Source organism: Elgaria multicarinata, chromosome 20 (genome assembly GCF_023053635.1).
Source record: "Elgaria multicarinata webbii isolate HBS135686 ecotype San Diego chromosome 20, rElgMul1.1.pri, whole genome shotgun sequence".
In the NCBI taxonomy this organism is placed as follows: Eukaryota; Metazoa; Chordata; class Lepidosauria; order Squamata; family Anguidae; genus Elgaria; species Elgaria multicarinata.
Window position 1 is genome coordinate 16069669 of NC_086190.1, and position 16502 is coordinate 16086170.

A 16502-nucleotide genomic window follows, 5' to 3' on the forward strand; every position below is an offset into this window, starting at 1 on the left:
AACGGGCAGTACGACAATGAAATCCATGACATAGGGAGGTTGTGGGCTCTCCCACACTAGAGGCCTTCAAGAGGCAGCTGGACAACCATCTGTCAGGGATGCTTGAAGGTGGATTCCTGCACTGAGCAGGGGGTTGGACTTGATGGCCTTATAGGCCCCTTCCAACTCAACTATTCTAGGATTTAGCACTGCCAGAGTCAAGCTGAAACGAGCGGAAATGCTCATTTCTGGAAGAAGTCAGGCCGGTAGAGCTCTCATAAGGAAGCTCCACTGACCTGCCTCCTTTCAGAAACAAGTATTTCCACCTATTTTGAGGCTTTGCATCTGGAAGTGCTAAATTGTCTTTCTGCAAGTGGTAGGGGCTGCTTGCGGACCAAAATTGGCAGGTCTGGCCACTCATGGGCCAGAATCAGCAGCCAGCTTGGTTCCCCAGGAAAGGGGGGGTAGAGGAGAAACACCAGTCTGTACTTAAAAGGGAAAAAATAAAACAAAAATGGCATCATCATGATGATACTTACTGAATGATAAACTAAAAAGTTACGCAGAAGGGAGGAAGTCAACTCTCCTGAAGAGGTAGGGAGAAGATCTTACTCAATACACTGTCCATTTAGATCCATGATAGAGCACATGCTTTGCATGCAGAAGGTCCCAGGTTCGGTCATCTAGGTTGGAAAAGATTTCTCTCTAAAACCTTGGAGAGTCCCCGTAAACAATACTGACTAGGTGGACTGATGGTATGTATAATGCAGGTCCTGTGGTTCCTTACTAACATCAATGAAGCAGCAAATTTTAATATCATACTGCATTCCCAAGAAAGCAAAATAAACAATACCACTTGCAAAGAAAATAAGTTTGTGGTTTTATGATTTAACTCCTTTGTCACCTCCATGGTGAGAAATACCTGTTTTCGAATAGTCTGTCTCAATTGTAGCTGTAGACTTTGCAGTGGGCTTCAGAGCTGGGTGAAAGGTACCTAAAAGATACCTCAGTTGAAAAGTGGTAAGCGGGTTCACTGCAGAAGCCGATATCTCAGTCAGATAAGACTTTGTGTAGATGGTTGTACAAATAAATAATGTTCGAGACCCGCCTTCTGAATACAATACACCAATGGCATGTTTCCATGGTGGATGGACAGGAGCCTCTGGCAGCGTCAGCACCAAGATTTCAAGACCATGCAGCAGAAGGGCTCCCATTTTGAGGTCACAAAGGTGAAATCAACAAGTTGTTTGCAGTGGGGGAGAGGCTGAGGGATGGATTTCTCCCCCAAAGAACATCAGCCTATGCAGTAGGGAAAGATGGGGAGGCTTCCTTGCTGATTACAACCATCCTTATTTTCCTCTGGTTCACACTTCCTCCTTCCTCAGTCTCTTTGTGAAAAGTCAAATAAGAAAACCAGGCTGCCCAGGTGGGGCTAAGTTAATTTCCCCTTTATTCCTCCCCCTTCCTCCTTTTATCTCTACCCCATAAGTCACAGAGACGAACAGGAGCGCGCTTCCCAGTCTGTGTTTCCATACTTAAAGGGCATCAAAGCCTGATGCCACCGAAATCTACAACCTGTGTCAGTTAATGAAGACCTTAACTTGAAAGCCCCTGAAAAGAGCAAAAGCAAGCGGCAGACAGGAACTGGAAGGGTGCAAATATGCTGGGATCTGAGAGGATCACTAACACGTACACAGCGAGCAGCAGGCAGTAATGATGATTAATTATTTAAGAAAAACTGAGCGCGTCAGCTCAGGCTGGAGGGAAAAAAGGATATGGAAACATCACTCTGGGATCCTTCTGTCGGAGTCGCCTTAATTAGCACGCGATGTGAAGCGGAGAGAAATATCCAAAGCCATTTTATGCTCATGTGAGGTGGGAGACCTGCAATTAAGGCATCTGTTTACCCTTTGTAACTGACCGAGATGGCTTTTGAAGGAATTACAGGCTTAATGCAATTTTAAAAACATGCCATATGTTCGGCCTTGTCCTCGTTTGGCTGCTTGATTGTGTAACTGCTTAGGGACAGGGCCCTGTGAATTCTGCCCTCCGCACCATGGGAACCCAAACTTTGCAAGCTGGTAACAGGATGACAGAAATAGGTAATCAGATTCATGCACAAAGGCATAAAATGCATATTTGAGCGGCTCACATCTAACAACCGTGCTAACCTTACAAAAGGCATATATTTGAATTCTGAAGGGAGCAAGCCACTCCCATGGGATTCAGAGGCCCATGTAAAGAAGCGTAGAGCACAATCCTGTCAGTGTTTACTTGGAAGTAAGTCCTATTGTGTGTTTATTCTCAGGCAAGGTCACGTAGCATTGCAGCCTTAGACAATGTCTGGAACACACCTCACTCACTGTCTGCCTTTAGGTGAGCAGTGAAAACCTAGTTATTTAGGAAGACCTTTGGGGCAATTTAATATTAACTTCATGCAGCTGCTAGATATGCAGTTGGATTTTTTTAGATGAGTGTTTCCTTCTTTGATGCTTTTAAAATTTCCCATGAAGTAAAAAAAACCCATCCTCCCCATCTTTTAATATTTAGTTATTATTAATATCAGTATTTTTCCACAGTGTCATACAAATCTAGTCTTACTGGACGTTCCGCCATAGTAGCAAAATTCTTTAATCAGGGAACAAAGGAAGGTTGGAATTCTACTAACCAAGTGAGAACATCCAAAAGATACGTATTTACTACTTATTATATTTATAGGCCACTTTGCTGCAAAGTGTTCCATGATGATACGCACCAGTCACTTATTGGTACATAACTAGTGTGAAAATAGGAAAAGCAGGGCAAACCGAGCAAATTTATTATTTTGGCAATAGAAATTGCCTTGCCTTGGCCTGAACGCCAGATTTTATGAGAGTGACAGGAAGTTGGAGAGTCTAAGAAAGGGCAGCAAAATGAAAGGCCTTTCATTAAGGAAGGCAGCCAGGAGAGACTGAACGCTAGTGGAAAGAGACAGACAGCTATTCACAAGCTGCTGCTGTTGCCCCTGACCCAGTTCTCAGCCACAGAGATGGTCTGACACTAGAGACTTATGGAAGAAACAGCCATCAGGGTCCTACATTTTCCTAGACGGCTATTCTTATGCAGCTCTCAATCCTGCACCACTTTTCTCAATCCCATTTTAAAGAAATCATTGAGTACTCAAGCAAGCCTCATTGTTTTCAATGGAACTTACTTCCAGGTAAGGGCAAATAGGATTGCAGCCTTAAAAGTTAGGTGTTTTTTTTAAGTAATTCTAAAATAGCTTGGACATTATTTTGTGGACTGTAGTCTGCAAGTCCTTTTGAAGTAGGCCATGTTCTTTTCAAATTCACATATTTTTAAGTATTAAGTAACCGATAACACATTTCTGTAATAGATCATGCAGTAGGGTTGTGGCTTTTCACAATATCTCCAGTTCCCTTGGCTTTATGCATCTTCTTTCCAAGGTGTAGCGGTTACAACTCAGTTATCATCAGCCTTTTGCTGCTCCACATTGCTGCTTCTCCTTCACACAAGTAACGCTCCACTTCAATCTCTTCCCCTTAGCCATCTACAGTAATCTCCTTTGCAATTCATTTAGGATTCTTTTGCAATCCAGCTACCACCATGAACCAAAACCTTTCATATGATGGGAGAAGGGGATTAAATCTGATGCTAAGACGAGCATCTCGGCCAAATTGAAGTCCCTGCTATGGCCCCCACCTGCCTTAGGGGACTCCAAAACTCCCCTCCTTTAATAATATGGACTATAAACTGCTGTTATTTTTAATAAAGTAATATTGATACAGCAAGTGAAAAAGCCAGACAAAATACGTTTCTGCTGTGTTGTGGAGAAGAGATACAGAAGCAAAAACTGAGCATATGACCTCTTATTTTTTTTACTTATTTATTTATTGCATTTGTATACCGCCCCATAGCCGAAGCTCTCTGGGTGGTTCGCATAAGATAATTTTTTGTATTCTACAGTACTGCACATCTAAGACAAGAGCATTGAGAGAAAAATAGGAGTGACAACGACCTACCTCACAGGACTGTTGTGAGAACAAATACATTAAAACCTACAGAGCAGGGGTGGGCAACTTGTGACCCTCTAGCCTAGATGCTTGGGCCTATAACTCCCATGATCCTTCATCACCTACTCTGATGGCTTGTTCTGATGGGAGTTATACGCCAAATCATCTTGAGGACTGCAAGTTCAAAGGGCTTTATGTCTAAAGGAAAGGAAAGGAAAGGAACCTCTCGTGCAAGCACTGAGTCATTGCTGACTCTTGGAGGGACGCCAGCTTTCGCTGACGTTTTCTTGGCAGGCCTAATAGCGGGGTGGTTTGCCGTTGCCTTCCCCGGCCGTTATTACCTTCCCCCCAGCTAACTGGGTACTCATTTTACCGACCTCGGGAGGATGGAAGGCTGAGTCGACCCGAGCCGGCTGCCTGAAACCAGCTTCCGCTGGGATCAAACTCAGGCCGTGGGGAGAGTTTCGGCTGCAGAAACTGCTGCTTTACCGCTCTGCGCCACACATGTCTAAGCAGCACAGATATTTCTACACTTAATGTCTCCCACCCGGAAGTGCATTTTTAAATTAAAAAGGGATTAGAATTTTTAACATCCAGCATTAAGATACCTTGAGCCTTATTTATAATTGCTTTAAGCAATACTACCTTGAGTTTTGGCTGCTGAAGTAAGAAAAATCAGCCCTCTTCCTACCCCGCCAAAATACATTAAAAAATTATATGCCAGAAATTATTGGCGCTGCTGGGGGAAACTCTTGTTAAATCGCTCTGTGTAAGTCCTTCAAAGTCTGTGTGTGTGTGTGGTGTAGGGGAAATATAAATCAACAACCGCGATAAAATGCATTTCTCCGTGGCGGTTTATTAAAGTGAGATGAACAATATGCAAAGCGAGATGAGGGAATGCAAATCTCTTAAGCAGAAAGAGAGAGATCAGAAGCAGCAGCAGCCTGTTTCCAGCCGGTGTGACGGCTGGTTTTGGCTCAAGGCACAGATTTGCAACGGCAGAGCAACCAAAGCTGCTCTTCTGCAGGCAACGGACTAACCCTCTAATCATCGCTAATGAGGCTGCTGCAGAATTTCAGGGGGAAGGAGGTCCACAACCACTATGATTCCATAGAGGCTGTTATTTAGCCATCATGGTTTTAAAAAGAAAATATTAAATTTCAGGGCCACAAAGTCCTGGCAAACACCCAATTGCCCCTCTACCAGGCCCTACTTTCCCCTCTTTCTCCTGGGCCAAGGTTTTATAGAGCATCCTCCTAGGAACAGAGTGCAGCACGCCCGTTTCCTCACAGCACGCCCGTTCCTTGAACAGCTCCTTGAACGTGTAGAATTTCAGTGGATTGAATTCACCATGGTATGGATGTGCTGTCATAGGAATGGCTGAATCCTCTTTACTGTTTACTCAAAGATGGCTTTTTGGTAGCATTTTTAATATTTTGCTATGTTTTTCTTTGACTGTGGTTTTTATGTTCTGATTTCACACACACACACACACCCAAGGCGGTTTCTTAAAAAAAAAAAATCAGAACATAAAAACCACAGTCAAAGAAAAACAGCAAAATATTAAAAATGCCACCAAAAAGCCATCTTTGAGTGAGTGGACTAGAGATTTTAAGGTTCTAGCTTTCCCCTGGCATTTGTGGCTTGGCTCACTTGCACAAGCCAACAGATTCTATGATCTGCTTGACCCAGAGCCAAAAGCAAACATGAGCTGATTCTTCTGCGTGCCCCACGTTAAAAGAGGCTTGCTTGGTCCACCCTTGAGTGACAAAGACCTCCAATCATTAGATGGAGCAATTTACTGCTCGGTTTTGCTGATCGCATAAAGCAGGGGAGCAAAACGTCAGGCCCAGGGGCCAAATCTGGGCCTCCTGGGGTTTCAATTTGGCCACTCCCTCTCCCCCCCACAAGCACCAATCATTTGGGTTTTGTTTAGTTCCCCCCCCCCCCCCCCCGCATTCTAAAAGCTTGAAAGGGTTCACCTAAGCCTTAGTTACTGGCAGTGAAAGCTTTCAGTTCTGCCAGTGTCTCCAAAACGGAATTTGGGCCTAAAGCTTTTTCTAGACTTACCCCCTTCAGGCTACAGATCGGGGACTGGATGTCTGAATGCTTCCCTGCCCCAATCCCTGCACACAGAAAACTAACCTCGGGGGGGGGGAAGTGTGCATCCTTTTTCTCACTGCGGGGAGATGGTTTGCGATGCGGATCCCGCCGGCTCTTGCACTGTGAATGGGCATCGTCCGGGGAAAAGGTAATACCTGGTGATTATTTAAAGCAGCCCTAAATTACTGGAGAAGCAGTCCTTTGGAGGGAAAAGGGGCCTGTTTTTAATGGCCCCCTTTCAGAGCTCATAGCCATCATAATCCTTTTCAGAGTATTGCCACCCAAACTAATCCACAAAGGTTATTGGGAGGTTATTGCTATCTTCATCTATCAGGAGGATGTCTATGGCAGCTCTACTGTGGCCATTGTTCACTCATACGCGAGACATTCTTCCTCTTCCTCCTCCACCATAGCCAGGCCATTGCACTCCCAAAATTGCTGAATAAGAAAGAGTCATCACAATATACTACAGCCAGGACCCTTTTGGCAAGCCACACACACTCACAAGCCAGGAAAAGAGAATATAGGCATTGTGCTTGTCCGTTCTTTAAGCAGGAGAGAAAGTGAAGCCATTTCTCAAATTACCACGCAATACATTTTAGTTTGGGCTCTGCAGAGACAGAGAATTGACCGAGGCAGCGATGCATAACCCTTTGTGACGTCAAGCCCTAAGGAAAGTTACTTCGGGTCCATAACAAGCTGGACAAGAGAGCAGGAAGAGGTTTCAGAGGGAGGTCGACACTGTTTTCTAATCCACTCACTTTGAGGTTCAAGGGGGGCAAAATTTGCCTACCAGAACCCGGAGGTCCACCAGCCCAAGCAAAGCCTGAAACGGTGGCTCAGAGCACGCGCTTGGCCCAAGAATGTATTTTCCGCCCCAGAAGCGGAGATTGCACAGCATTTTTTTTTTTTTTGCACACACATACGCCTATTTCCTCCTCTTGATTTCAGCAGCCTAATTTAAGAAGGGGGAAAGTGTTTTGTTCTTGCAATCGTTCAACTACTGGGGGTCAGAACCCCTTGTGCGTCTACTGCAAATTGACTGGCGTTCTCCCAGAATTTCTGTCTACACAGACATAGGATTGTGACCTAAGGCAACATATAAATGTTAATAAATAATAAAACGGCTGGTTTCACGCAACACGCTAACTGACCCCGTGTGGGATGTTGTTGGAACTGTGGGTTCTTGTGTCGTCTGAACGCAGTGTGTTTTCTACAGGGTGGTTTAGCGTGGTGTCTAAAAGCAGGCCTTTTCCCCACAGGGTGGGTTCTCGTGCTGTCTGAACGCAGCACGTTTTCTGCAGGGTCGCTTGTTAACCATGTGGCATGGCTTATGAACCATTCTGAACAACCGAACAAGCCGTGGGTTCTCAAGATGGCTTGTTAGGAGAAAAATTAATCACGCTGCATGGTTAACAGGCCTATCCAGTAGAATTTTAGGATATTTTAGTATGTTTTTAGGATGCTTTTAGGATGTTGTTAATCAGTATTTTATGTATTTTATGCTTGTGTTGTTCCCCGCCTCGATCCAATCAGAGAGGCGGGTAAGAAATAAATTATTATTATTATTATCATCATCATCAAGCTACCCTGCGGTAAACATGCCACATTCAGACCACAGAATCATAGAATCATAGAATAGCAGTTAGAAGGGGCCTACAAGGCCATCGAGTCCAACCCCCTGCTCAATGCAGGAATCCACCCTAAAGCATCCCTGACAGAGGGTTGTCCAGCTGCCTCTTGAAGGCCTCTGGTGTGGGAGAGCCCACAACCTCCCTAGGTAACTGATTCCATTGTCATACTGCTCTAACAGTCAGGAAGTTTTTCCTGATGTCCAGCCGGAATCTGGCTTCCTTTAACTTGAGCCCGTTATTCCATGTCCTGCACTCTGGGAGGATCGAGAAGAGATCCTGGCCCTCCTCTGTGTGTCAACCTTTCAAGTATTTGAAGAGTGCTCTCATGTCTCCCCTCAATCTTAACCACACGTTAACCTACCCTGTGGATGGTGTAGTTAAAACCATCACCTTGGAATTGGGCCTGGTTGGCTGGAGAGAGTTGTAGCACTACTATGGGGCAGCAAATATAAGCTCCGATCAGCAATAGAATTGTCCAGGCCTACAAAGAAGGTTCCCTCTGCTTGCTTGTTTCTATTTGGAAGGAAGCCGTTTCATGCTGCCCCCAAAACACAGGGGAAGAATGACTGCTTGTAGTGCAGACTGGATAACCGTCCAGGTGACCGGAGGAGGTTAAAGGCTGGGGGCCCTTGCTGCCGTCGCAGACCGCATTCCCTGTCAGTCAGAGACGCGAAAGTTAAATTGGCCTAGAAAACTCCCAACCGGGCGGCTATTGTTTGCCAATCAGGACCTGACGATACAAAGGGGCACATTCATATATCCGGAGCAAAACCAGCAGGGCGGCGGAACGCTCGGATTGCGTACGGTCTCGGGTTTTGAAACATGGTTTTTTAAGCAAACGCTGCTAGGTTCCACACAGAACTTACATTCCATCCCACCGCTCCAGTTAAAAAGCAACAACAAAGGAATTTCAGTAAAACAAATGAGACCGAATTTCCAACAAAGGGCTCAATGCAGGCAGCTGTTGAGGCTCAATACTTGCTGAAAAGACACACTTTCTGCCATCACGTGCAAGAACAACAGGGAGAGAGAGAGAGAGAGGGAGAGAGAATGAATATTTTACTAGAGAAATGCACATTTTTGAGACATTTTGGGTGGAGGGGAACTAACACATTTGCGTCCGTTCAAAAGATGACAATCACAGAAAGTTAGGTGGGTTGATTTTTGTCCTGTATGATTTAAAAGTACCACTTAAGTGTTTTAGTTGCTGCGCTTGCAAAGGGCACTTTAAAAAACGTTTAGACTTTACATTAGTTTGCTGTTCGAGATAAAGAGCTGTACAAAAAGTTTATAAGAAACACACAAATACAACATGGTAAAAAAAAGAAAAGAAAAGGAAGTTCAATGAGGCGGACCGAAACAGCCTGGAAAAAAACCACATAAAGAACACCTTCATTGCTTCGATTTTTCTACCTCAAAACTTGCCAGCGCGAAGACCTTATCTCCCGATCCTGTAATTAAGGAAAGCAAAAGGAAGAACCGTTATAAAGTCCGGTGTTTCCTTCAGGAGTGGATAATTTGCAGGCCAAAACATCTGGAGGACTGCAACTCCCATCAGACGGCATAGCCATAACCCATCCTCTAACAAACAATTAAGCCACTGAATACGGCATTTTAAACTGAGCCTCTTTCATGCTGGATTCTGCCCCTCCACAAAACAGGGTTGCAACGTTGTAGAAACAACCAGCCAACCTCAGAGGCAGCCTTCTCCAACCTGAAGACCTTTTTATTCTCTCAATATTTTAACACTTAATTTTAATTTAAATTTAAATCTTACTGTTTTAACTCTGTATTTTAATCTTATATCAATTTTGCTGTGTGGTTTTATCCTGGTTGTACTTTTTGTACTGTATTTTGTAATTGTGCTTTTAACCTGTTGGTTGTTTTATTGTGGTTTTGATTTTTGTGAACCGCCCAGAGAGCTTCGGCTATTGGGCGGTATAAAAATGTAATAAATAAATAAATAAATAACCTGGGTCCTTCAGATGTTTGAGGCTATAATTCCCAACAGCCTCAGCCAGGATGGTCGGGGAAGATCACCCACCCAGAATTCTTGGACGCTGCAGAGGGGTTTGAGCAGGAGAGCAGGCATCCAATGGAGAAAAGGCACCCAAAGACATAGGCGTCCAATTTGGATGGCTTTAAAAGGTGGCTAGATAAATTCCTGGAGGAGAAGGCTATCAATGGCTACTAGCCCTGATGGCTATGTGCTACTTCCGACAGCAGAGGAAATAAGCCTATGTACACCAGTTGCTGGGGAACATGGGATGGGAGGGTGCGGTTGTACCATGTCCTGCTTCGTTGGACTCTGGCTGACAGCTGCTTGGCCTCCAGAGTGCTGGACTAGATGGACCCTCAGTCTGATCCAGCAGGGCTCTTCTTAAGTTCTAACTGTGTCCGGGATTGGATTTCCATTATCCACAGTTTTAGATTCGCCCACAGAAGAAGATATTACAGAAGAAGATTGTTAAATGTCAAGGCCAACCACCTGGAGTTTGGCAGGCCATTTTGTGGGGAGACTTGATTGCCAATTAGTGGCTAAAATTGGTTGTACATATAATCTGTTGTATATATATATATATGTCCAGTGTTTGAATGTGCCTTACTTCTCTCCTGTGTATGCGCTGTTGCTGTGAGTATTGTTACGTACTGTGTATCCTGTAAATATATTTTTTATCAACCTAAGTTAGAACCTCAGTAAATGTTATTGAAGAACTCTAGCCTACTGTGGTTTCTGGTTATCTTCGCTCTCTTTGGCTGTGTCTCCGCACATTAAATCTTCCAGCTGTCTTCTCTCTAACAAGAGAAACTTAGCTACCTCGACAAACTGGTGCACTGAATGTCTACTATAGGGAGGAGGAAAGAGGAGAGCGTGCACGCATGCACGCACGCACAAGCTTAGGAAAGGCCCCTAAGACTCCTGCTTGAAAAACAGGTCTTTGATTTAGGATGATATGGGACCATTTCTTTCCAGCTGGCTGTGAGGAGATCGACACATCTGAATAAGGCATGGGAAGAAGGGAGGGGGAGAGATTTACCAAGGTCACTGGAGACTCTCTCAAACTGGCTGAGAGCAGCTCCTGCGTTCGTCGAAAGAAACGTCTCGTCATCGGGAGTCAGCTGAAAATAGAGAAAGAAAGGGCGTTGGGGAAGAGGTAGTGATAGCATATTTATTTGGCATCTCTCGTGCAATTCAGGTACCCGTGAACGGGAATAATCAATACAGGGAGATGGTGCCCAAAGCTTTTCTAGCTCTGAGACGCCATACAATGCTTTCATCTTGTGTTAGAAAGTAGCTATTTTTTAAAAAAAAAAACCCTAAAAGGTCATAAGACTGTAGTTAGAGCTGCACTAGAAAGGCTGATTTATTTATTTATTTATTGCATTTATATACCGCCCCATAGCCAAACCTCTCTGGGCAGTTTAGTTCAGCATTCTATTCGCACAATGGCCAACCAGCTGCCCCACTGGAAACCCACAAGTAGGACCGGAGTGTAACAGCACCCTCTCACTCAGATGCCCCAGAAATGGGAAGAGAGAGGCATATTTTGATACTGGAGGTAATATATAGCCATGACTAGCAGCCTTATTCTCCATATATTATTTTGTGCAGAAAACAATGAGGACTAGAAAGCTGCCTTGCTAAAAGTTGTTTGTTTGCTTTTCATTACAAGAGAGAAGAAACCGTGAATTTGGCACCCTAAAAAATGTCCAATGACATGTAGACTTTGTACCACACAGCGCATACATGTATGCATTTGTATATGACCCAGTGCAGTACAGCAGTAAGAATGCTGAACTGGAAAGACCCAGGTTCAAGACCCCATTCAGCCAGAAAGCTCACTGAGTGACTTTGGACCAGTCACTGACTCTCAGCCTAACCTACCTCACAGGGTTGTTGTGAGGATAAGAGGAGAAGGAAGGTCAAGAGCCGGTGTAGTGGCTAAAGTGTTGGACTGGGAGTTGGGAGGTCCGGGTTCTAGTCCCCAGTCACCCATGGAAACCCACTGGGTGACTTTGAGCCAGTCAGACTCTCAGCCCAGCCTACCTCACAGGGTTGTTGTTGTGAGGATAAAATGGAGAGGAGGAGGAGGAGGATTACGTACACCGCCTTGGGCTCCTTGGAGGAAAAAAGGTGGGATATAAACATAACAAATAAAAATAAATACTTAATATAAATAAAATCGATAGCGTGCCATCCAAAATTACTACCTTCTCTCCAAGCTTCCTGAGGGCAGTAAGGATTTCCACTTTCTGCTGGGTGTAGAGGTCCTTCTCCAGTTTTCCAACTATCAGATCTCTGTCCATCTATGCAGGAAAGGGGAGAGTGAGAAAAACACACCCATTCCATTTTATTTATTTACAAAATTTGTATGCCGCTCCATGTCTGAAAGAGATTCCAGAGTGGTGAACGTAAAGCTGAGGATATAATTCATCTCCTAGTTGAGTGCCCAAAGTATGCGTTGCTGAGAAAACATTACCTTGAGCCTTTAATTCCCAGGTTTAATTTCATGTCATCTAAAGGTGTAGTTCAAACACTTGGTTGGTACAGACTATTATACATCATTTAGGACTGCCAAGTTTGTACACCGGGCGATGGAGGTCCGGAAACTATTGATTGACTCAAACGATTAAATTCTAATAACGTCACAAAAGGGAAAAAGGGGGAGAAGAAAATGAAGAAACTTGGGCACCAACTCTTGAAATTAAATAGTAGTTCTTAATCATAGAATAGTAAAGTTGGAAAGGGCCTAGAAGTCCATCGAGTCCAACCCCCTGCTCAATGCAGGAATCCACCCTAAAGCATCCCTGACAGATGGTTGTCCAGCTGCCTCTTGAAGGCCTCTAGTGTGGGAGAGCCCACCACCTCCCCAGGTAACTGGTTCCATTGTCGTACTGCTCTAACAGGCAGGAAGTTTTTCCTGATGTCCAATCACTTGCATTGATTTTGGAAAAAATATTCTGCACGTCACAGGCAGGGGTGAAACTGTAATACTCTCGTCTTCCTCATCTTTGTAAATTGCAATAGGCAATGCATATACATTTACTCTTTAGGAGGAAGGAAATATCATTACCTCGGCCAAGCGTGTCCTCAACTGTCCGGGCTGTTTTTTGGCAAACATCCTGATGACTTCGGGGGTTTTAAAAGCCTGGCTGATGGCTGCTTGTATAGCCTGGAAGGTAAGGATACAAACCAATGTGCACATCTGATAGCAAACATCAATGGTCACTGTTCCCCAGTGTAGCATGATTGGGAGCTATTTCAGAAGGCTGTTCTACAACAAGCAAGGGGAACCCAATTTCTCTTTGAACAAGCACGCCCCAAAAGACCATTAGTTACTAGCATATATAGAATACTTCCTGGTGCTCGCCATCTTAAAAGGCAACCAAGTTCAAAACTTTTTAACACCTGAAGCATAAAATGTTGAAATCAGAGCATGACATGATGCTTCTGCCCCATGCATCTGCAAATCTGTGACCCTCCCAAAATTGATCTGCTAGAACTTTCTGGAGCTTTCTGAAAATATAAGGCAGGAAAACCCTTTCATTGAACTGGATAACCCTTATTTTCAACAGAACTTGCTAGTATTAGCTTCAGAGCTCCGTTGTCACCAGCTGGCCAGTTCTCTGACAGTTTAACGCAGAAGTCACACCAAACGTTTGGGCTAAACATCATTTGGGAACCATTTGAGCATTGCAATCACACCATGCAATATTGTTACACAATAACTACGCTTCCAAGCAAACAAAGGCATAAAACAGGGTCACACAAAGTATAAATGTGTTTGGGTACATAATCTCACAGCCTGTAGTAACAGCCTACTGCAAAGTCGAAATCCAGTGAGATTGTGCCTTGGGAGAGGCATTTCAACCTTTTAGGAAACCATCAAGGCCTGATCTACTCTGGACAAAAGGAGTTTGCAACCAGGAAACCATCAAGGCCTGATCTACACCAAGCAGGATATGCACTATGAAAGTGGTATGAAAGCAGTTTATGGTACGTGTCAATGAGCCCCAACAGTTGTCAGTGCACTTCAATACTGCTATAAAGCAGGAGTCTGGCTCCTGCCTTTTATATACCGCTTTCAAACTGCTTCCATAGTGCAATATCCTGCTTGGTGTAGATTAGGCTCAAATGATTGGTGGTTGGGAGGAAGGGGGCGTGGCCGTACTGGGAACCTCCTAGAGCTGGATTGTGACTGTAGGTGGGCCAGATTTGGCCCTGGGCCTGAGGTTCCCCACCCCTGATCTACCCTGAATAAAAACTCCTGTGCCAGGCATTGCAAAGCAGGGAGTGCGTGTTATGCGTTTCCTCCCTCACAATTCCGCCGAGAGTCCCAGCATGCATGTGCAAAACTGCATGTATGTCTCAAGGCCTCAGATCACGTGCCCCCCCCCATCCAGCCAACGTTCCTATTGGACGAACATCAGCAACTATTTGTGATAGATAATGTCCAAATTTGCAATAACTACCTTATACTATCTTTCCATTACTCTGGACAAAAGGAGTTTGCAAGCATCCATCAGAGTATGCAATGCCTTTGACATGCCACAGCAAAACACACACACACAAACACCCATCCAAGCACTCACCAACTGCATCCCGCTAAGTTCGTCCACCAGGGTCATATTTCCAGACATGATCTTCTTCAGGGAATCATTGAACTCGCTCAGCTGCTCTAATGTTTCCTTCTTAGTTTCTTCATATTCATCTGCGTCCAGCTCATCTCTGAATAAGAGCCGATAGATTAACCACAGTACAACTCTACATACTGAGAAAACAAGGCAAGAAGCCTTGATGTACCTGCTCTGTATGTAGTTTGATTCTTGCATCCCATTCCAGATACCCACAGTTACAGATAAGGAGGGGAAAAGTGACATCTAATTTGCCCTCGATCATCTGTTGGAGGCCATGGCTCAGTACTAGAACACATGCTGTGCATGCAGAAGGCCCCAGGTTCAATCTCCAGCATCTCCAGGTAGGATTGGAAAAATTCCTGCCTGTAATCCTGAAGAGCTACTGCCAGTCAGTGTCGACAATACTGAGACCAAGGATCTGACTCAGTACCAGGAAGCTCCCAATGTTTCCAAAGATTTCATTAGTGATTTTCAGGAAGCTGTTTTTTACCTGCACTCCTCCAAGTCTTGCAATTGCTGCATTAATCTGTCCAGCTGCTCTTCCAAGTTCTGTTTCAATTTACTGGTCTCGATTGTTCCCCTGGAAGCCATTTTAAGTTATGTGCATAACAGATGTCTATGAGGGACAAGAAACATATTTGTGGTGTGTATAAGAAATAGCCACAGTTATATGGGGAAAGTAACATCACAGAACTCTGTCCTAGTACAAAGTTCAATATTTATTATTTCATTTAAACATGTTCATCTTATTCCATAGGTTCAAAGAAGAGAGCAGGGCTTCTGAGCTGTTAATGTTTCACATGTCAGCAATAAAACAGGTGTTTCCTGCAACACCACACGAAGGAAAGGAGTAACTGACCATTTCTATCTGTACAAGGAAGCAATCCTATGAAGTCTATTCTAAATGAGTTAAACAGCAGGAATTTGGGATATACTCGGGTGACTCTGCCCTGCCCCTGTGGAACTGTGCAGAGATGGAGATCTAGGGGGTATGTTCTGCTTTTTCATGTGCTGCTGTGCAACTGGAAGAGGGCAGGATTCAGAAACAAGCTGGCTACTTCATATGATCCAGCGGGCACAGCGAGTTTAACGTGAGCCTATTAGGATCTGGATTCAAATCCCAATTCAACCTCAAACTAACTTAGAAAAGATGGTTGGCCTCAGTACCTAACAGGAGTAGTGCAGAGCAATCCTATATATGCTTGCTGTGAGGTAAGCCTTGCCAAATTTATGGGACTTAAATAAATAAACATAGGATTGCAGCCTTACCACCTGCATAGTATGGTGGTTAGTCAGACTAAGACAGGGGAGGGGCCATTTCAGATCCTTGCTCAGCCAGCCCCTCCCTCTGTCTAACCCACCTCACGGGATTATGACCTGTAACAACAATAAATTACTACTACACCTCACAGGATTGCTGCGAATGCAAAATGGGGTCAGGAGGACCATGTGCGCTCCCCCTCAGCTTTGCGTTACTGGGATAAAAATATAAGGAACAGCATCCCTGAAATGACATATTAAAAAGCAATTGCAACAAACCCTCCTTAATACCCTTCCACTAAATCTTTAGTCAGTAACTGGTTTTATGGTAAATCTAAATTGAGGGGGGAAAGGAAGGAGCTGGTGGGCTAACCTCGCCCCCAGTAACGACCAGCGAGCCCCACTACCACAGTTCAGCCACCACAGCTTCCACACACAGCCCTCTTTCTGTTGCAATTGGAGGGCCGGTCAGTCATTCCTCAAAGGGGGCAGATTTGACACCCAGGGCCTCCAAATGATGACCCCCCTCCCCAAAACCGTTCAAAGCCCTCCCAGGCCCGTAGACCCCCTTCCTTACAACCCCCCCCCCCCACAATTCCCTTACCCAATCACTATAGCGCCTCACAAACCCTCGACATCGCCCCTTACCTCCAAAACAGGCCTTCCCCTCCAGACAGCAGCACACCGACCACCACAACTCCCCCAATCACATCCTTTCTTTAGGCAGCGTGGTACCCTATTACAGATGCCCGAACACACCCACTTCCGGTCTAGGGATGATGGGGGAACCGTTTCTGGCAACGGACGGACGCCCACTTCCGGCTTTCGCGGCCAATCGGAAAGCTTCTTTCGTGTACGGTTGCAATAATGTTCC

The 16502-nt window shown here is 44.8% G+C and overlaps 1 protein-coding gene across 2 annotated transcripts; it reads right to left on the reverse strand.

The window, feature by feature from the left end:
• Positions 1 to 8771: 8771 nt before the first annotated feature.
• Positions 8772 to 16413, reverse strand: LZIC (leucine zipper and CTNNBIP1 domain containing). 2 transcript variants are annotated; one of them, XM_063145039.1, is made up of 7 exons: positions 16339 to 16413; positions 14859 to 14984; positions 14324 to 14459; positions 12805 to 12903; positions 11942 to 12037; positions 10768 to 10849; positions 8772 to 9180 (listed from the first exon to the last, which is right to left on the reverse strand). In XM_063145039.1, the coding sequence occupies exons 2-7, from the start codon at positions 14957 to 14959 to the stop codon at positions 9122 to 9124; spliced, it is 573 nt and encodes a 190-aa protein (XP_063001109.1). In that variant the 5' UTR covers positions 14960 to 14984; positions 16339 to 16413; the 3' UTR covers positions 8772 to 9121. The 2 variants fall into 2 exon arrangements, with proteins under 2 accessions (XP_063001109.1, XP_063001107.1); XM_063145037.1 differs by having other exon boundaries at positions 16277 to 16396.
• Between the last annotated feature and the right edge of the window lie 89 nt (positions 16414 to 16502).